Source organism: Capricornis sumatraensis, chromosome 7 (genome assembly GCF_032405125.1).
Source record: "Capricornis sumatraensis isolate serow.1 chromosome 7, serow.2, whole genome shotgun sequence".
Lineage (NCBI taxonomy): Eukaryota > Metazoa > Chordata > Mammalia > Artiodactyla > Bovidae > Capricornis > Capricornis sumatraensis.
Window position 1 is genome coordinate 86333190 of NC_091075.1, and position 21489 is coordinate 86354678.

General features: G+C 37.3%; 1 protein-coding gene across 1 annotated transcript in view; it reads right to left on the reverse strand.

The window, feature by feature from the left end:
- The window catches only part of LOC138081833 (transmembrane protease serine 11D-like), a 37721-nt gene extending 18951 nt beyond the window's left edge, over positions 1-18770 (reverse strand). Inside the window, exons 1-4 of the mRNA XM_068974953.1 lie at positions 18760-18770; positions 18207-18328; positions 16003-16121; positions 292-359 (exon numbers count right to left, since the gene is read on the reverse strand). Of these exons, the coding sequence (XP_068831054.1) occupies positions 292-359; positions 16003-16121; positions 18207-18328; positions 18760-18770 (320 nt within the window). The remainder of the gene's footprint in view (positions 1-291; positions 360-16002; positions 16122-18206; positions 18329-18759) is intronic.
- Between the last annotated feature and the right edge of the window lie 2719 nt (positions 18771-21489).

Here is a 21489-nt window from a genome sequence, read left to right on the forward strand (position 1 = left end):
GCACAGACTGCATTGTGAATAGTATCCCCTGAATTTATAAATAGCCTTGTTACTGTACCATCACCCAGCTCTCTTCCTTTTCCCATGAAGAATTGAAGTAACAGTCATTCACATTACTAGATATACAGACCATATGTGATAATTTGACATTGTTTTTTAAGCTGCCCATGATACTATTTTCATGATATTGCAACACATTGTATTAAAGTCTCTTTCATTATCTATGCTATGAACAAAGTCAAATGAAGCAAATTGTATCTAGGCTTATATATATATTGTAGTTCCACTTACCTCAGTTTGACAACATGAGCTTTGACGAACTGATTTTTTAAATCTGACTCTTTGAATGTTCTAGTAATCTGTAGAAAGGGGAAAAAAAAACCTTTCTGTAATTACAGTTCTTTCTCTCCTTCCTCTTTCCAACACTGAAACATGGGCCTATGTTAATGAAGAATATAGACTGGAGTTTTTTTAGTTCAATTTAGTTCAGTTCCACTTCAGAACACCTGGGATCAATTTAGACAGGCTAAAAACCTTCTGAAGCAGTGTCTGTTCTTCATCTATTACACAAAGATAATAATGGACAGGCTGCATCTTCATTAGAAGCCATTCTAAACACAGCAGACATTTTGCTCAATGAGAGCTCATGGTATGTGATCTTGTGGCTGTTCCTGAAGAGGTTGGGGCATGAGCCAACCCAACACTATACAACTTACACTGTGATTCTACAGTTCTGAAATAGGTTAAAACGAGATTAAAATGAGTAGCAATGGAGAGCCTGATGAGAAGGAGGAAGAGAAATAAAGGACAGTCTTTTCCTTATTGTTTCTGATTAATGCCTAAACATCTTAAGTTATTTTTAACATCAGTTGTTATTTCCTGGTCTAACTTTAACCTTCCCCCTGAATCATTGCTCAGTGCCAGCAAGAATGGTTCACTTGAGGTATAAGGTTTAGCTTCACAGAGAACTAGTAATGATTCTGTGACTGGAACAGTTCTACCAAGATGCAAGGCGAGATGTACTAAGCCATCATATCGTGGAGCGGATTCTGTTGGCTAGTACTGTGAGGTTGGATCAAGGTTGAGGTGAACGTGAAGATGTTCAAAGGGGGAAATTAAGTAGCATGCTGAATATTATATAAAGCCAGGATTTGAAGTCAATTCTCGAGACTGTAAAGTTTACATAATCTCTGTCACACCATATTATATCTTATTTTTTCAATATCCATTTCTTTAGGCTGATATTCGACCAACCAGTTGTTAGAAAATATGATAACTTTTTTCTTTCTAGAAGTCTTGAACATTTTTAAGAATTATGAGGCTTTTAGTTTTATCAAAATAATTTCCTTTTTTAAAAATTCAAGAAGTACTAGTAAGTGATAAGAAGAAAGCAAAAAGTCACTCAAAATTCTATGATCTAGAATTATAGGATGCTACCATTTGTTCAGCCATATTCTAGTTAACTTTGTAGAAGGATGGTTGTTTTTTTAAAATTTTTTTATTTTTACTTTATTTTGCTTTACAGTACTGTATTGGTTTTGCCATACATTGACGTGAATCCACCATGGGTATACATGAGTTCCCAATCCTGAACCCCCCTCCCACCTCCCACCCCATATTATCTCTCTGGATCATCCCCGTGCACCAGCCCCAAGCATCCTGTATCCTATATAGAACATAGACTGGCGATTCGTTTCTTACATGATAGTATATATGTTTCAATGCCATTCTCCCAAATCATCCCACCCTCTCCCTCTCCCACAGAGTCCAAAAATCCATTCTATACATCTGTGTCTCTTTTGCTGTCTCACATACAGGGTTATCATTACCATCTTTCTAAATTCCATATATATGTGTTAGTATACTGTATTGGTGTTTTTCTTTCTGGCTTACTTCACCCTGTATAATCGGCCCCAGTTTCATCCACCTCATTAGAACTGATTCAAATGCATTCTTTTTAATGGCTGAGTAATACTCCATTGTGTATATGTGCCACAGCTTTCTTATCCATTCATCTACTGATGGACATCTAGGTTGTTTCCATGTCCTGGCTATTATAAACAGTGCTGCGATGAACATTAGGGTACATGTGTTTCTTTCAGTTCTGGTTTCCTCAGTGTGTATGGCCAGCAGTGGGATTGCTGGGTCATAAGGCAGTTTTATTTGCAATTTTTTAAGGAATCTCCACACTGTTCTCCATAGTGGCTGTACTAGTTTGCATTCCCACCAACAGTGTAGGAGGGTTCCCTTTTCTCCACACCCTCTCCAGCATTTATTGCTTGTGGACTTTTGGATCGCAGCCATTCTGACTGGTGTGAGATGGTACAAGCATCTTATGCAGCTCAATTCCAGAAAAATAAACGACCCAATCAAAAAATGTGCCAAAGAACTAAATAGACGTTTCTCCAAAGAAGACATACAGATGGCTAACAAACACATGAAAAGATGCTCAACATCACTCATTATCAGAGAAATGCAAATCAAAACCACAATGAGGTACCATCTCACACCAGACAGAAGGATGGGTTTTACTGTGTTTGTTTATATGGTATATTGTAGGAGGTAGTTTAGTAAACTGATTTAAGTTTAATATTACTTGACTTTAACAGAAGTAGAAAGAACTGACCTAAAACTGAAGGAATTGCTAAAATTTAAGTAGATGTTTCTAGTAATTATATTTCATGATTTAGTATTGTACCAGCACAGGCTAAACTTGACCAAAGGCTTAAAAATCCACTTTAATTATTACATTTTTGCTATGTGGAAAATATTGAGGTAATTTGGTGAAGATAATAAGCAACATAAAGAAAGTTGATTAATTGGCTGGTATCCATATATGAGGATAAAAGAAGAAGCCTGTGGATAAGATTCTGTATTTCATAGAGAATATGAAAATTTTGTGGACTCTTTCATTAGAACTTATCAAATGCTTGGTAGAAAATCAGTGAGCAAATGCTTGAATAGGAAGACAATGGGCTAGATCGGAAGTGTATACACAGGGGATACGGAGAGAAGTTAGCTTGCTCTGGGAACTTGAATAAATTTTGTAACCTTTCTTCCTCTCATTATCTTCATCTGTAAGAGGAGAACAGTCCAAAGTGTGTTTAAAAAATCGATCTGTGCACAGTTGGCTGCTGCAAGTCCTAGAGGCTATGCATCTACTTTCAGTGAAGTTTATATACAACCTTTTGTCCTTTTCCCCTCCCTTCAAAATTATTGTTTAATGGTCAGATGAGTTTGTTTTCACACATCTCTTATTTTGGAACATGTATTATTGACCCTTTTATTACAATAGGCAAAAATAAAGTACACAATGAAAAAAAGAACTATTTTATGTTTCTCTCCTGGTTGACAATACTATCTTTGAAATATAGAATAGCCTTGGATCCTTAAACCTCAGTAAGATTCATAATTGATAAGAATTGAAGTTAGATATGGATTATTAAGTTAAATTCTTGCAAAGTACAATCATTAACCTGTTAACAGATGAAGTCATATGAAGGATAAAACATTATACATATTATGCCTACAATTGTTACATATTTTTTCGTCTTGAGTGGGAAAAGATCTTGTTAGCTATTCCAAGAAGGTAAATCACTATCTTATTTTTAATACCCTCTTATTTGATGGAGCTTTTGTTTTCTTTTCTCTTTTAATCTTCTAAGAAGTATATTGATTTACTTAAGACATTGCTTTACCTGGCAGTGTGGCTCTAGCCAGGAATAGAAGAGTGTCAGTTCATGTATTACCTAACTAACTGTTCATTTACTTGTTCATTATTGTGCATGCGTATTAATTGAGATCTTAAAGAAAAATCAGAGTTAACTGGTTGAAGAGGAAGGAAACAGCTATGCAGGTAGAGTGAATGGCACATGAAAAACCCTTAGGTGGGAACAAACACTTTGTGTTTAAGAAATGAAAAGGCAAGGCGATTGTAGCATAGAAAGCAAGGAGCCTAGAGTGATAGAAAGACCAGAATGAAAGCCTTGTTAGTGGTGAAGCATTTAGTCTTTATCTTAAATAAAGGGAAGTGTTTTAACAAGAAAGTAATAAAATCAGATTTGCAATTTGAGAAAAATTTCTCTGGCTGCATCTGGATAAACAATTTGAGGTACAAAATAAGCCAGATTAGTTATGGTGCTATTTTGGTACTTCATTGTAGAGGTGATGGCTTGGACAGATATGGTGGTAGTAGATATGGAGGGAAATGAATGGATTTGAGGGAAAGAATAGGGGATAAAACCTATAGCCTGGGTATTTGCAATGATGGAGAACAGTATATCAAAGATGAGTTTTAGGCTTTTGGTTTGGAAAACAATAAATAACATTTTAATTAATGGGGATAGAATTATTGGAAGAAGGCTAGTATGGCATGGGGTGATCATGAGTTTGATTTGGGGACAAAGTATATTTGAGTTGTTTTTACATGAGCCAAGTAGAGCTATTAGGCAGGCAGTTGGGTGTAAGGGTCTGAAGTAGAGAAGAAAAGTTTGGGCTGGAGACAGAATGAGACATTAGTATGTAGAAGTTGGTAGAAGTTGGTCAGGGTTGAGATCATCTAGAGACAGAAAAGAGTGACAGAACAGGAGGGCATAGGTCAAAGAGTTGGGGGATCTTAACATTTAATGTCAGTGTAGAGGAGGATGAGACTATAAAAGGTACAGAGGAATGAATGGTGAAAGAAGCAGGGTGAGAAAAACTGGTGAATGGGCAGCATGGCATCTTGTGCAAAAATCACATAATCATGGGCTTTTTGAGTTAGAATGTATTATAAAAATCATCTAGTCAAATGATTTTATTTTACTAATGAATGAACTGAGAATCAGGAAAGAGAAGTGAATTATTTGATATAATAGAAAGTTCTGGAGTTATTCCACTGCTCATTAAGTATAACACTACTGACTATGACACAAGAATGATGATGTGACTCATATTAACACTGGTGAATGGTATGATTCTTATATTTGAAATCAGGAGACCTTGGTTTGAATTTTTTTTCTAGCACTTTCTAGTTGAATGGCCTTTGACATGTTTCTTAAGCTCACTATCTTTACTTACCCATCTATAAAAATAATATACCTAATATGAACTGAAGGTTAGATGATATATGTAAAAGTACTTTATAAACTATAAAGCACTATATTAGAGTATTATTCAAAGTGTTTCTACAGAAGTATGAATAAATGAGATTAACTATGGAAATCACATGTCAAAAGAATTTCAAAGGGAATTTTTCTCTGCCAGATGTTCAATTATAAAGCCACAGTAAATAGTTTGGTACTGGTACAGGAAAAGATGAGTCAGTGAAAGAGAGGGGAATACAGAAAAATAAAGGGAGAATTTAGTGTATGATAAAAGTGGTACAACAAATAAATCCATTATGCTGTTTAATATACTGCTTTGGTACCACCACCTAGTTATTTTTTGGGGAAAAAGCTGGATTTCTATCTTATTACAAATAGATTACAGATGGATTGATAATTTTGGCTTCATAAAAAATTAAATCTATTTGGCATTAAAAAATCTTAGATTATAAATGGGGTTGAAAGTCAAATCACAAGTTAGAGAAATATATGCAGATGAAAAATGGGCAAATTCTGATATTCTAACAAGGAAATAAATTTTTTCCAGATTTACATGAAAACACAAATGCTCCAGTAAGAAAGTGGGCAAGGTCATGACCAGGAAATTCACAAATGTAATTATAAAAATGACCTATTAATATATGGAGACAGATTAAATCTTATTAGTAATCAAAGAGATGCAAATCAAAATAATATGAGACATTACTTCTTATCTGTTTGATTAGCAGCAAGGAATAAGATTTACAATGTATAGTGTTAATGCTGTGAGAAAATAAACATACCTACTACAGTCCCAGAAAACTAAACAATCTAATCACATCGACCACAGTCTTCTCTAACTCAATGAAACTATGAGCCATGCTGTGCAGGGCCACCCAAGACAGATGGGTCATGGTGGAGAGATCTGACAAAATGTGGTTCACTGGAGAAAGGAATGGCAAACCACTTCAGTATTCTTGCCTTGAGAACCCCATGAACAGTATGAAAAGGCAAAAAGATAGGACACTGAAAGATGAACTCTCCAGGTCAGTAGGTGCCCAATATGCTACTGGAGATCAGTGGAGAAATAAACCAGAAAGAATGAAGAGGCAGATCCAAAGCAAAAACAACAGCCAGCTGTGGATGTGACTGGTGATGGAAGCAAGGTCTGAGGCTGTAAAGAGCAATATTTCATAGGAACCTGGAATGGTTGGGTCCATGAATCAAGGCAAACTGGAAGTCATCAAACAGGAGATGGCAAGAGTCAATGTCAACATTTTAGGAATCAGCGAACTAAAATGGACTGGAATGGGTGAATTTAACTCAGATGACCATTACATCTACTACTGTGGGCAAGAATCCCTTAGAAGAAGTGGAGTAGCCATCATAGTCAACAAAAGAGTTTGAAATGCAGTACTTGGATGCAATCTCATGACAGAATGATCTCTGTTCATTTCCAAGGCAAACCATTCAATATCACGGTAATCCAAGCCTGTGCCCCGACCAGTAATGCTGAAGAAGCTGAAGATGAATGGTTCTATGAAGATCTACAAGACCTTCTAGAACTAACACCCCAAAAAGATATTCTTTTCATTATAGGGGACTGGAATGCAAAAGTATGAAGTCCAGAAACATCTGGAGTAACAGGCAAATTTGGCCTTGGAGTACAGAACGAAGCAGGACAAAGGCTCATAGAGTTTTGCCAAGAGAATGCACTGGTCATAGCAAACACCCTCTTCCAACAACACAAGAGAAGACTCTACATATGGACATCACTAGATGGTCAACATAGAAATCAGGTTGATTATATCATTTGCAGCCAAAGATGGAGAAGCTTTAACAGAGAGCAAAAACAAGACTGGGAGCTGACTGTGGCTCAGATCATGAACTCCTTATTGCCAAATTCAGACTTAAATTGAAGAAAGCAGGGAAAACCACTAGATGTGTCAGATATGACCTAAATCAAATCCCTTACAACTATACAGTGGAAGTGAGAAATAGAATTAAGGGACTAGATCTGATAGATAGAGTGCCTGATGAACTATGGACGGAGGTTTGTGACCCTGTACAGGAGACTGATCAAGACCATCCCCAAGAAAAAAAATGCAAAAAAGCAAAATGGCTGGCTGAGAAAGCCTTACAAATAGCTGTGAAAAGAAGAGAAGCCAAAAGCAAAGGAGAAAAGGAAAGATATACCCATTTGAATGCAGAGTTCCAAAGAACAGAAAGGAGAGATAAGAAAGCCTTCTTCAGTGATTGGTGCAAAGAAATAGAGTAAAACAATAGAATGGGAAAGACTAGAGATCTCTTCAAGAAAATTAGAGATAACAAGGGAATATTTCATGTAAAGATGGGCTCAATAAAGGACAGAAATGGTATGGACCAAACAGAAGCAGAAGATATTAAGAAGGCAAGAATACACAGAAGAACTGTACAGAAAAGATCTCATGACCCAGATAATCACGATGGTGTGTCACTCACCTAGAACCAGACATCCTGGAATGTGAAGTCAAGTGGGCCTTAGGAAGTATCACTATGAACAAAACTAGTGGAGGTGATGGCATTCAAAGCTATTTCAAATCCTGGAAGATGATGCTGTGAAAGTGCTGCACTCAACATGCCAGCAAATTTGGAAAACTCAGCAGTGGCCATAGGACTGGAAAAGGTCAGTTTTTATTCCAGTCTCAAAGAAATGCAATGCCAAAGAATGTTCAAACTACCGCAAAATTGCACTCATCTCACACACTAGTAAAGTAATGCTCAAAATTCTCCAAGCCAGGCTTCAACAGTATGTGAACCGTGGACTTCCTGATGTTCAAGCTGCTTTTAGAAAAGGCAGAAGAACCAGAGATCAAATTGCCAACATTCAATGGATCATCGAAAAAGCAAGAGAGTTCCAGAAAAATATATATTTCTTCTTTATTGACTATGCCAAAGCCTTTGACTATGTGGATCACAACAAACTGCAGAAAATTCTGAAAGAAATGGGAATACCAGACAACCTGACCTGCCTCTTGAGAAATCTGTATGCAGGTCAGGAAGCAACAGTTAGAACTGGTCATGGAACAACAGACTGGTTCCAAAGAGGAAAAGGAGTACGTCAAGGCTGTATATTGTCACCCTGCTTATTTAACTTCTATGCAGAGTATATCATGAGAAATGCTGGACTGGAGGAACCACAAGCTGGAATCAAGTTTGCTGGGAGAAATATCAATAACCTCAGATAAGCAGATGACACCACCCTTATGGCAGAAAGCAAAGAACAACTAAAGAGCCTCTTGATGAAAGTGAAAGAGGAAAGTGAAAAATTTGGCTTAAAGCTTGACATTCAGAAAACTAAGGTCATGGCATCTGTCCCATCACTTCATGGCAGACAGATGGGTAAACAGTGGCTGACTTTATGTTTGCAGGCTCCAAAATCAATGTAGATGGTGACTTTAGCCATGAAATTAAAAGACGCTTACTCCTTGGAAGAAAAGTTATGACCAACCTAGACAGGATATTAAAAAGCAGAGAGATTACTTTGCCAACAAATGTCCAACTACTCAAAGCTGTGGTTTTCCAGTAGTCATCTATGGGATGTGAGAGTTAGACTATAAAGAAAGCTGAGTGTCGAAGAATTGATGCTTTTGAACTGTGGTGTTGGAGAAGCCTCTTGAGAGTCCGAACTGCAAGGGGATCCAACCAGTCCATCCTAAAGGAAATCAGTCATGAATATTCATTGGAAGGACTGATGTTGAAGCTGAAACTCTAATATTCTGGTCACCTGATGCAAAGAACTGACTCATTTGGAAAAGACCCTGAGGCTGGGAAAGGTTGAAGGCATGTGAGAAGGGGGCAACAGACGATGAGATGGTTGGATGGCATCACTGACTCAATGAGTTTGAGTAAACTACTGGAGTTGGTGATGGATAAGGAGGTCTGGTGTGCTGCAGTCATGGGATCACAAAGAGTCATAGACGACTGAACGACTGAACTGAAGTCAACTGAACTGAGTGCATACTGGGACCGGTAAGAATGTAGGGTGGGGCACTTGAGTGCAATCTAGAAATTAAAATAATTCTTAAAAATGCTTAGACCACTATATTGATCTAAACAAATTGGATGCACAAAAACATGGAGAGATCAGACAAATAGAAGAATTTTAGTTCAGTTCAGTTCAGTCGCTCAGTCGTGTCCGACTCTTTGTGACCTCGTGAATCGCAGCACGCCAGGCCTCCCTGTCCATCACCAACTGCCGGAGTTCACTCAAACTCACGTCCATCAAGTCGGTGATGCCATTCAGCCATCTCATCCTCTGTCGTCCCCTTCTCCCCCTGTCCCAAATCCCTCCCAGCATCAGAGTCTTTTCCAATGAGTCAACTCTTTACATGAGGTGGCCAAAGTACTGGAGTTTCAGCTTCAGCATCATTCCTTCCAAAGAAATCCGAGGGCTGATCTCCTTCAGAATGGACTGGTTGGATCTCCTTGCAGTCCAAGGGACACTCAAGAGTCTTCTCCAACACCACAGTTCAAAAGCATCAATTCTTTAGCGCTCAGCCTTCTTCGCAATCCAACTCTCACATCCATACATGACTACTGGAAAAACTATAGCCTTGACTAGATGGACCTTTGTCGGCAAAGTAATGTCTCTGCTTTTGAATATACTATCTAGGTTGGTCATAACTTTTCTTCCAAGGAGTAAGTGTCTTTTAATTTCATGGCTGCAGTCACCATCTGCAGTAATTCTGGAACCCAAAAAATAAAGTCTGACACTGTTTCCACTGTTTCCCCATCTATTTCCCATGAAGTGATGGGACTGGATGCCATGATCTTTGTTTTCTGAATGTTGAGCTTTAAGCCAACTTTTTCACTCTCCTCTTTCACTTTCATCAAGAAGCTTTTTAGTTCCTTTTCACTTTCTACCATAAGGGTGGTGTCATCTGCTTATCTGAGATTATTGATATTTCTCCTGGCAATCTTGACTCCAGCTTATATTTCTTCCAGTCCAGTGTTTCTCATGATGTCCTCTGCATATAAGTTAAATAAGCAGGGTGACAATATACAGCCTTGACATACTCCTTTTCCTATTTGGAACCAGTCTGTTGTTCCATGTTCAGTTCTAACTTCAAATATACTTTAAATTTCAAAGCATGACTTTTCACTCCACTTTTTAGGTGTGGCCTGTACATAGTGTCTTTCTTTCAAAGAGTATAATATGAAAAAGGGAGGAACTTTAGTGTATTAATAGAAATCTGACAAACACTACTTAAGCCAGGTGATCAATGTCAATAGTGATAAATCATGTTGATACTATATACCCCCATTTCATACAATGTAAAGAAAATGAAATTTTTCCTCTATAGTCTTCCTTCCTAAATCCCCATGCCCCCGTCTATCCATAAGCAAAAACATCAGAAACCCCCTAGTTGTGGGACATTTCTATAAAATACCTGACTAGTATGCTTCAAACTGTCAAGATTATCACCAGAAGTAAAATCTGACGAACTTTCAGAGCCTAAAAAAGACATAACAATTATGTAATTTGCTATCCTGGATGGGATCAGGAAACAGAAAAGAACATTAAGTAAAAGAAGAAATCTGAATAAAATATGAAATTTGTTTAATAACAATGTATTAACATTAGAGTTAATACATTAAAAGCAAAAGGATTCCAGAAAAACATCTATGTCTGTTTTATTGATTATGCAACAGCCTTTGACTGTGTGGATCCCAACAAACAGTGAAAAATTCTTCAAGAGATGAGATAACCAGACCTCCTGACCTGCCTCTTGAGAAATCTGTATGCAGGTCAGGAAGCAACAGTTAGAACTGCACATGGAACAACAGCCTGGTTCAAAATCAGGAAAGGAGTATGTCAAGGCTGTATATTGTCATCCTGCTTATTTAACTGATATGCAGAGTACACCATGCAAAATCCAGGCTGGATGAAGCACAAGATTGTTTGGAAAAATATCAATAACCTCAGGTACGCAGATGACACTACCCTTATGGCAGAAAGTGAAGAATAACTAAAGAGCCTCTTGATGAAAGTGAAAGAGGAGAGTGAAAAAGTTGGCTTAAAGCTCAACATTCAGAAAACTAAAATCATGGCATCCAGTCTCATCACTTCATGGCAAATAGATGGGGGAACAATGGAAACAGTGAAAGGCTTTATTTTTGGGGGCTCCAAAATCACTGCAGATGGTGAATTCAGCCATGAAATTAAAAGACACTTGCTCCTTGGAAGAAAAGCTATGACCAACCTATTAAAAAGCAGAGACATTACTTTGCCAACAAAGGTCTCTCTAGTCAAAGCTATGGTTTTTCCAGTAGTCATGTATGAATGTGAGAGTTGAACTAAAAAGAAAGCTGAGCGCTGAAGAATTGATGCTGTGAACTGTGTTGGAGAAGACTCTTGAGAGTCCCTTGGACTGCAAGGACAACCAGTCCATTCTAAAGGAAATCAGTCCTGAATATTCATTGGAAGGACTGATGCTGAAGCTGAAACTTCAATACTTTGGCCACCTGATGCAAAGAACTGACTCATTGGAAAAGACCCTGATTCTGGAAAGCATTGAAGGCAGGAGGAGAAGGGAATGACAGAGGATGAGATGGTTGGACGGTATCAGCGACTAGATGGACATGAGTTTGAGTAGGCTCTGGGAGTTGGTGATGGACAGGGATGCCGGGCGAGCTGCAGTCCCTGGGGTCTCAGAGTTGGACATGACTGAGTGACTAAACTGAACTGATTAACATTTGATCATTAATTGCAATAAATGTACTATTGTAAGGTGCTAAATAGCATCTTTGACTCAAGGGACATGAATTTGAGCAAACTCTGGGAGATGAAGGACAGGGAGACCTAGCATACTGCAGTCCTTGGAGTCACAAAGAGTAGGACATGACTTAGCAACTGAACAGCAGAGTGTTAACACAGAGGAAACTGGGTGTGATGTGTATGAGAATTCTATATTATCTTTGAAAATTTTCTATAAATCTAAAATGCTTCTGAAATAAAATACTTGTTAAAACTGAAGAAATATTTGAAAATCTTTAGAGAGAAATAAATGCATAAACCTATATTCTGATAATTCTAGTCCTGGGAATATGTCCCAATAATATAATCATTCAGGTGTGCAAGTATGTATCAACAAGAATGGTCATCAGAATATTGAATATAATAGTGAAAAACTGGAAACAGTTTAAACATCTGTCAACAAAAGAGTGGTTAAATGAAGTATTGTATCTTTTTGCACTATAATAATGTTTAGTTATTTAAAGTGGTAGATTTCTTCATTGATATTTAAATACTTCTATCTCATATTCAAAAGCAGAGACATTACTTTGCTGACTAAGGTCCGTCTAGTCAAGGCTATGGTTTTTCCTGTGGTCATGTATGGATGTGAGAGTTGGACTGTGAAGAAGGCTGAGCGCTAAAGAATTGATGCTTTTGAACTGTGGTGTTGGAGAAGACTCTTGAGAGTCCCTTGGACTGCAAGGAGATCCAACCAGTCCATTCTGAAGGAGATCAGCCCTCGGATTTCTTTGGAAGGAATGATGCTGAAGCTGAAACTCCAGTACTTTGGCCACCTCATGTGAAGAGTTGACTCATTGGAAGAGTCTGATGCTGGGAGCGATTGGGGGCAGGAGGAGAAGGGGACGACAGAGGATGAGATGGCTGGATGGCATCACTGACTCTATGGACGCGATTCTGAGTGAACTCCAGGAGTTGGTGATGGACAGGGAGGCCTGGCGTGCTGCGATTCATGGGGTCACAGAGAGTTGGACATGACTGAGTGACTGAACTGACTGAACTGATGACACATTTTTGAGAAAAAAATAGGAAAAAGCAAGCATATATAGTCTTATTCCATTGGCAGCAAATTATATGTGTTTGTGCATGTATGATTATGAAGTTTACATGAAAGATACTTGGAACATCAAAATATTAATCTTGGATATATTAGTATTGAGATTTTGTGCATGTTTCTTTTTTTAATATTTCTTGAATGCCCTGAATTTTATACATTTGTGTTTTTTATCTTTACACCAAAAGACATTACTAAAATTTTCATTTTGATAACAAAATTTATATATGTTATGATTTGCTTTATAGACCATTTTTGAGAATAAATTAAAAATAACAAGTTAGATTGTACAATTTTTTTGGCATTGGAGAGTGTATTTTAAAGACTTACTGAATATCTTCTAAAGGTGCTGGTAGTACTTTTCAAAGAAACTTATTTAGTTTATGTTTTCACATTGCTGAAGGTGTTATATGTTGTGCTTTATGCCTTATGCCATTTCTCTCCAAATTAGTGTTTTGCAATTTTACATGTGCTCTATGAAGGATGAACTCACCTAACATATCTAGTCTCTCTAACAGAAACAGAATGACCTCTTTAGGGCTGAGGACATCTCTGGCATCTTGTTCTAATGACTGGTAGCCAGGTTCTAATTCCCTAGAATGAAGCTGGGATTTTCAAAATACACACTTTCAATTTATTCCCTTTTATTAAACTAGGTACACAGCTGAAACATTACAAGATGTCTTTGTGTGGGTGTGAGGGCTTCATTATGAATAATGGTCCTCAGACTGGCCTCCTGAGATGTTTATCTCTAACAGCTTCTTCAAGAAATTTAAGAATGGGCATTGGTTTGAAGCCTAAACAATGGGCTCTCATGACTCAAATGATATGACTAAGTATTGTTAATGATTTTTTAACAACAGGTTGGGAAGTGATAGTAGGAAGTTGGGGTCCAGTTCAGTTAAGTCACTCAGTCATGTATGACTCTTTGCAAGCCTATGAACTGCAGCACGCCAGGCCTCCCTGTCTATCACCAACTCCTGAAGTCCACCCAAACTCATGTCTATTGTGTTGGTGATGCCATCCAATCATCTCATCCTCTGTCATCCCCTTCCCCTCCTGCCCCTAATCCCTCCCAGAATCAAAGTCTTTTCAAATGAGTCAGCTCTCCGCATCAGGTGGCCAAAATATTGGAGTTTCAGCTTCAACATCAGTCCCTCCAATGAACACCCAGGACTGATCTCCTTTAGGATAGACTTGTTAGATCTCCTTGCAGTCCAAGGGACTCTCATGAGTCTTCCCCAACACCACAGTTCAAAAGCATCAATTCTGTGCTCAGCTTTCTTTATAGTACAACTCTCACATCCATACATGACCACTGGAAAAACCATAGCCTTGACTAGACAGACCTTTGTTGGCAAAGTAATGTCTCTGCTTTTTAATATCCTGTTTAGGTTGGTCATAACTTTCCTTCCAGGGAGCTAGCGTCTTTTAATTTCATGGCTGCAATCACCTACTGCAGTGATTTTGGAGCCCAGAAAAATAAAACAGCCACTGTTTCCACTGTTTCCCCTTCTATTTGCCATGAAGTGAAGTTGGGGAGGTAAGCCTAAAATGCATTTCTGTATTTTCTGAAATATGCCCTAATCCAAGTTTTCAACCCCTTGGTTTTCTTCTGGACCAGGGTAATGAGCTTCTAACTAGTCTTACTGTGTGTGGACTCTTCTCTTTATAATCTAATTTTTACATTCTGAATGTGAATCTATCAGATCCTGTTTGCATCATTCTGCCTGTAGCTCAAGACTTTTTGTCTACAAAATAAAACCCAAATTTGTTATTAGCTAAGGACATTCTCTTCTCTGTCTTGGCTCATGTTTTAGCTGTGGTATGCTTTACTCATTCTAAAAGTCAGCCTGAAAATCATCTTTTATAAGAAACCATCTCTCATCTCCATGATAGGATATAACTTATCCTCTTAGCACAAACTTACATCCAATATCTGATATCTACTCCACTTTCTGTATGTCCACTGCATTTGGCAGGATTAATGTTTACTGTTTATTGAAGGAACAGGAGGCTCCCACTTCTGACATAACCCACTGATGTTCCCCAATATTAGCCCTACCTCTGCCTCCTGGCCTAGATTCTGTTCCCAAATTATTCTGGTTCAGTTGTTTATTCTGATCTCATTAAACACTTAAACAATATACCTAACTTCCCTTGCTCTAATTTTATGCTCACGGAGCACTTTTCTCATAACTTGGCTCCCAGTATAATTTGTCTCTAGGGGTAAAGGTTGTCAGACAAGCAGATGACTCAATCCCCCATCCATCATAGGCCTCGTTATAGCTTAACTCAGTGATTCCAAAGTGAGGTCCCTGGACAGTTAGCATCAGCATAACCTGGGAACTTGCTGAAATGAAAGTTCTAACTACTGAATCAGAAATTCTGACATTGGGGCCCAGAGATCTGTTTTTTAATAAGCCTTCCAGGTGATTTTGTTACATGCCGAAGTTTTAGATCCATTGGATTAATTTATATTCTTAAGAGTTTCAGAAAAGGTAATGTAAGTGAGCTGAGATTGGTCAGCGCTGACTCTGCAGGGCTGAAGACCAAACCCTGGTCTATGATAATAAACTAGGGGTCTGCTTGTGAGATTTCTTGGCAGGCAGCCTTGGGGCCTCTTCATTTGAGAAACCAGACTTGCTTTGTTTATTTTCTATGTTGATCATTGAAGCAAAGTATGATTTGTCCAAACTATGTTGATATGTATTTTAACACATACTACCTGTGTGTTTAGCTGCATAAGAAAAAAGGAAAGAAGGCAAAATGAAAATGATTAAAAAAACAAACTCAAGTATAGAGAAATGCTCAAATTTCACAAACAATAGACTTCCAATTTTTGAAGCCATAATCATAAAAAATATACTTACTCATGACCTAAAGCTCTTCACTTATGATGTAAGAAAATGTGAATAAGAACCAATGTACAAGCAAATTGACTTGGAAGAAGTATGATGAAACACGTCCTTCACCATTCAGGGAAGGAAAATATGCATCTAGCAGTTGTAAATATATCACAAAATATTAGGTTTATTATCATATTTGTTTTATGATAAAATAAAGAACAAAGACAAATATTAACTTACCATAGATTCAATATTTCCACTCAAAGTCCTATATTTCTCTGTAGCTGGTGAACTTAACTCATCACTATATTGAACACCCAGGATTTGAATGCTGCTTTGGTAAAAGGAAGATTTTTGATCTGTAAAACAAGGAAAAGGCAGAATCAGTCTCACATTACTGAGTACTTTAATTTTTATTTCAGGATTATTTAGGCTATGTTATACAATTTTAAAAAATTTAATTCCTTTAAAAGGAAAAGATTCTAAACTTAGTAAAAATGTAACTATAATAAAATTATTTTCTCTTTCAGTCTTTAAAAAGATCGGCAAAGCTGAAACATTAAAAATGCCTGAAAATCAGAGCAGCATTATTTGAGAAATTAAATTGTTCAGCAGTATCATAATTTTCACTCCTACTATATTTTAGGGATATTTGTGATTGCAGATATATTCACTCAAGAATTATTGATGTCTATAACATGCTATTATTCATTTATTATTAAGGAATAATCCAAAATGATTCTGAATAATTTTAAAAATTATTTCAAATGCCATTCTTTTTAGAGGAATTAATGACCTGTCAGTTTTCTGGACTAAGCTAGTCCAGAAAATAACTATTCTGACAAGACAGCTAATCTGGTTGTTCATTGTAAACTCTTTCTATCAAAAATGGTCTTACAAAGGATGTTAAATTTTATGAAGGAAATGAAAATTCCTAACACACTTGTACATATCTTAGAAACATTATGAACATGGACATAACCTAATCTGTCTCAGGAAAAAAATCCCTGTTTCCATATGATCATGCATATACATAATTTTTACAGAGAAATATCTCAATCAGGGAAAGCATTTGAGATCCCAGGGATAGGGTAGTATGGTCCTTTGTGGCGGAAGGACAAGTCTTTCTAGGGCCATGAATGGTCACCGAATACACTTTGAAGAGGGCTTAGGCTCCTGTCTTTGTGTTTAAGTGTGATAATAGTATTGTTAGGAGGGAAAATTCATTAAATCTGAAACTTGATGTTGGTTTTTCCTACTTCTGTAATTCACCTTGCACATAATAGTCTCTAGGTGATTTGATAGCAAAATATAGTCCAAAGTAAAATTTAGCTACAATTTTATAATTCAGTTGACTGAAAAGATTATTACTAATTACTGGAATAAATTTATTCTCACTTAATCTCTACCCTTAAACGTACCCATATACCTTCATTCTCTTCTTATCCCAGCCCCAATTATTTAAATAATGCAATGGGATTATAGCTTAAATTAAAAAAAAAAAACAGATCATAGCATATATTATCTAGTGAAATTTGACACATTTTATCTACATTAAAACCTCTGAAAGAATATTCACTGGGATATTAAGTTGTGTGTAAGCTTCTTTTTAAGCTCTTTCTACTTCTTTGTGTGTGTGTGTGTGTGCCTTACATCTGATTTTATTTTTTTCATATAAATTTATTTATTTTAATTGGAGGTTAATTACTTTACAATATTGTATTGGTTTTTCCATACATCAACATGAATCTGCCACAGGTATACACATGTTCCCATCCTGAACCCCCTCCCTCCTCCCTCCCCGTACCATCCCTCTGGGTCGTCTCAGTGCACCAGCCCCAAGCATCCAGTATCATGCATCGAACCTGGACTGGTGATTCATTTCATATATGATATTATACATGTTACAATGCCATTCTCCCAAATCATCCCACCCATCCTCTCGCTCTCGCACAGAGTCCAAAATACTATTCTATACATCTGTGTCCCTTTTCTGCTCCTAAGATTGTTTTCAGGACACAGATCATGAATTAATGAATATTTAGGTACATACAACTTTTTAGATTTTGAAACTTAAGGTGCTTTGCAATATTTTAAATAAAGAAGGAAATTATAGGATTAATGAAAAACAAAACAAGTGAACTCTAGCATCAGATAAATATTGTCTTTTTCGTTGGCTAGAATAATCCTTGCCTGGGTAATAATGTTGTTTGGTATACTAAAAAAGACCAAAACTAAATAAATAAATAAAATAGAAGAGAAAAAAATACTGAATTATAGAAAATATAAACATGAGAATATATTTAGAGGTATATAAATAAAATATATACTTATGTTGTATTAAAAAATAAAAGTGGCAATAAAAGAGAGAAGGCCAAACTTTGAATCTGAAAGTATATTCAGTTAATTCATCTGAGAAGTGTTATTTATCTTTTGGTACTTACCAAAAGCTAAAAAGTAGACAAGTAGACCTATGATCACTGCCAGGATCACCACCACTGCGACAACGACAAAAAATACTATGTACGGATTCAGGGATCTTGAGGCTGATGTCACTCGTGCTGGCCTTAGAACAAGGGGAAAAGATCAAAGCTCATATATTTCATTCAGAGAAGCCATCATTTCAGCACTTCTGAAGTCTCTTAGGTTGCACATGGCTCTATTGTAGAAAATTGATTGGTTCTTTTTTTTTTTATTATTTGGAAGATAATTGCTTTACAATATCATGTTGGTTTTCACCATACAAATAGCAATATGACTCTGAAATGAAATCAAACTGAACAACACTCTCTTTAATGGTATTTCTTACCATTTTTTAAGCACTAAAATGTTGACATTTAGGTAGTTTGATAGAAGAATAAGGAAATATGATTTATGGTTTGCAACTGCTTTTCCTTCTTCTGATAGTTAATAAGTTTCTCAAGAATAACAACTCTTTTCTGTTTTACTACAACTTCTAAAACCCTTGTTGGACACTACTGTAGTAAGCTCCCTTACCTGGGCACCATCCCCAGGGATGTGCTGAAGAGAGATCAATTTTGGTGGGGAGAAGGGCATAGGAAGTCAGAATAGTAGCATTTCTCACAGTAATAGCCTCTATATTATTAAAATGAGGATATGGCTAGAAGCTGAGAGCTGAGATCCAGGAGAGTAACAAGCACTTATAATTAATTAGAACTGTACTAGCAGCAGTGGATTTGTGTGATTTTGTTCACTCATGAATTTATCAATAGCAGTGTAAGCCGACAGATTTGTACTAACACAGTATCTCATTTCTAGATTGTAGTAGCTGATTTCTTGGATTATATTAGGCATATAATCCAAACACTTCATCACTGTCTCCTTTCCCACCACAAACACTCACACTGGGACGGTCACCAGAAGTACTGTGTATAAATTCCTCTTTTATCCCTGTTTGCTTGAAGATCATATTGTCATTTATTTGAGATTTTCTTCATCTGAAAAATGCGACTAATACTTGCTTCTTAAAGCTGTTTTGAAAATCAATGAGGTTATGTTATGTAGGCTATGTAAAGTGTATAAAGTAGATATTTCTACTAAATATGTTATCTACTAGGCTGTGAGAACTTTGAAGATAAAGTTGGTATTCATGCATATGTTTCTAACACTTTGTAGGCTACTTAGTATATATAGGTGGTGCATGCTAAGTCATTTCAGTCTTGTCTGACTTTTTGCTCCTCTGTCCATGGCATTCTCCAGGCAAGGATACTGGAATGGGTTGCCATGCTCTCCTCCAGGAGATCTTCCTGACCCAGGGAGCGACCAGGAAGCAAACCCACATCTTTTATGTCTACGTGCTTTGGTAGGCAGGTTCTTTATTACTAGGATCACCTAGGATTTATGATATTTATAAATATTTGTTGTATATGTTAACTCCTGTGTTTCAGTTTTAAAAGCCTTAACAGAACTGAAAAGCAGTTACATTTTGCCATAACACAGTCAGACTTCCATTACTTTCTTTTTGTTTTGATAACATTCTGATGTATATGGGAAGGGGATGATCTGAGAGTCAGTGACTCTGAGTGTAGGTTTCACAGCAGGGTTGCCTGGTATTTGGGCTTTACGCAACTCACACTGATGAAGGGGCATCTCCTGGTGTTTTACTTTGTATCACCTGTCCATTGAAGGCCCTGGATATGGGACCAGTATCATTTCAGAGGAATTCCCTTGTAGCTCAGCTGGTAAAGAATCTGCCTGCAATGCAGGAGACCCTGGTTTGATTTCTGGGTTGGGAAGTTCCTCTGGAGAAGGGATAGGCTACCCATTCCAGTATTCCTGGGCTTCCCTGGTGGCTCAGATGGTAAAGAATCCACCCAGAATGTGAGAGACCTGGGTTCAACCCCTGGGTTGGGAAATTCCCCTGACAGAGGGCGTGGCAACCCACTCGAGTATTCTTGCATGGAGAATCCCGGTGGACAGAGGAGCCCGGCAGGCTGCAGTCCATGGGGTTGAAAAAAGTCGAACATGACTGAATGGCTAAGCACATCATTTCAGAAGATTATTGGAGGTAGGCATAGACTTGCTGACTTTTTTGTTGAATAAACACATTAAACATAAAAAATGACCAGCTCAAATATATTGTTTAATAAAATGGCATTTAAATTCATGAAAATAGGAATAACATAATCTCAGAATAACAAAAGAGATGAATAATTTAGCCTTAGCTTAATGATGTATTTTTACTCCATTGCTCTTATTAATTTTGCTATGCTAGTGAAAACTGACTTTCACTGAGTCCAGAGTCCAACATTTGGGAATAACTAACTGTATGCTGGGAAAGATAGAAGGCGGGAGGAGAATGGGACGACAGAGGATGAGATGGTTGGATAGCATCACCGACTCAATGGACACGAGTTTGAGTAAACTCTGGGAGTTGGTGATGGACAGAGAGGCCTGGAGTGCTGCAGTCTGTGGGGTCACAAAGAGTCAGACACAACTGAACAGCTGAACTGAACTGAACTGAACTGAACTGAACTGTAGTCATTTTCTAAGTAGGATAAAATTGGTACCTTGATATTTGCTAACTTTTTAAGCCTCAGTTTACTCTTCTGTTTCTTTGAAGTCTTGCTGTGGCTGGTGACACGTGGTCACAGTTGCACACTGTTTGACATTTGCAAGTTGTGAATGTCAGTGGGTGCTTGGCAGGGTAGAGCCAAAAGAAGAGCTGGAAACAAGCCATCCCAAAGTATCACCTCAACTACCAGGAACCAGCTGTATTTCCAGAGATGAGTAGAAGTGTCAAGATTTATTAGTGTAGAGTGAGAAATTACTAAGAACTAGGCTTAAGTTGAAAGCTGAAACAACAACAACAACAAAAACAACCAAAACAAACCCCCAAAGCAAAGGCTAGAGTCAGCATATGCTTTAGCTTGGATGAGCCTCTCATGGGAATGGTTTTCGAGGCAACTTTGCTTCAGTTCATGGAAAACATCTTAAATCTCAGTGGCTGAAAAACACCATGAGACATATGACTCAATAAACAAAGGGTGTGGACCTCAAATTAGCTTAATCTCATAAGCTGTATTTAATTACATAACAATGTTGTTCCACTTTGTAGAAACAACTTAAGAAGTATCTGTTCTCTTGTTGGTATCTGCTCTCTTGTTACAGGTTCAACTTGTCATTGAGCCTTTGTATGTGGCTGATTATAAAGCTTATGACAACACACACTAAATTGTGTTCAGTGTTTGCTTTGCAAATTCTTAG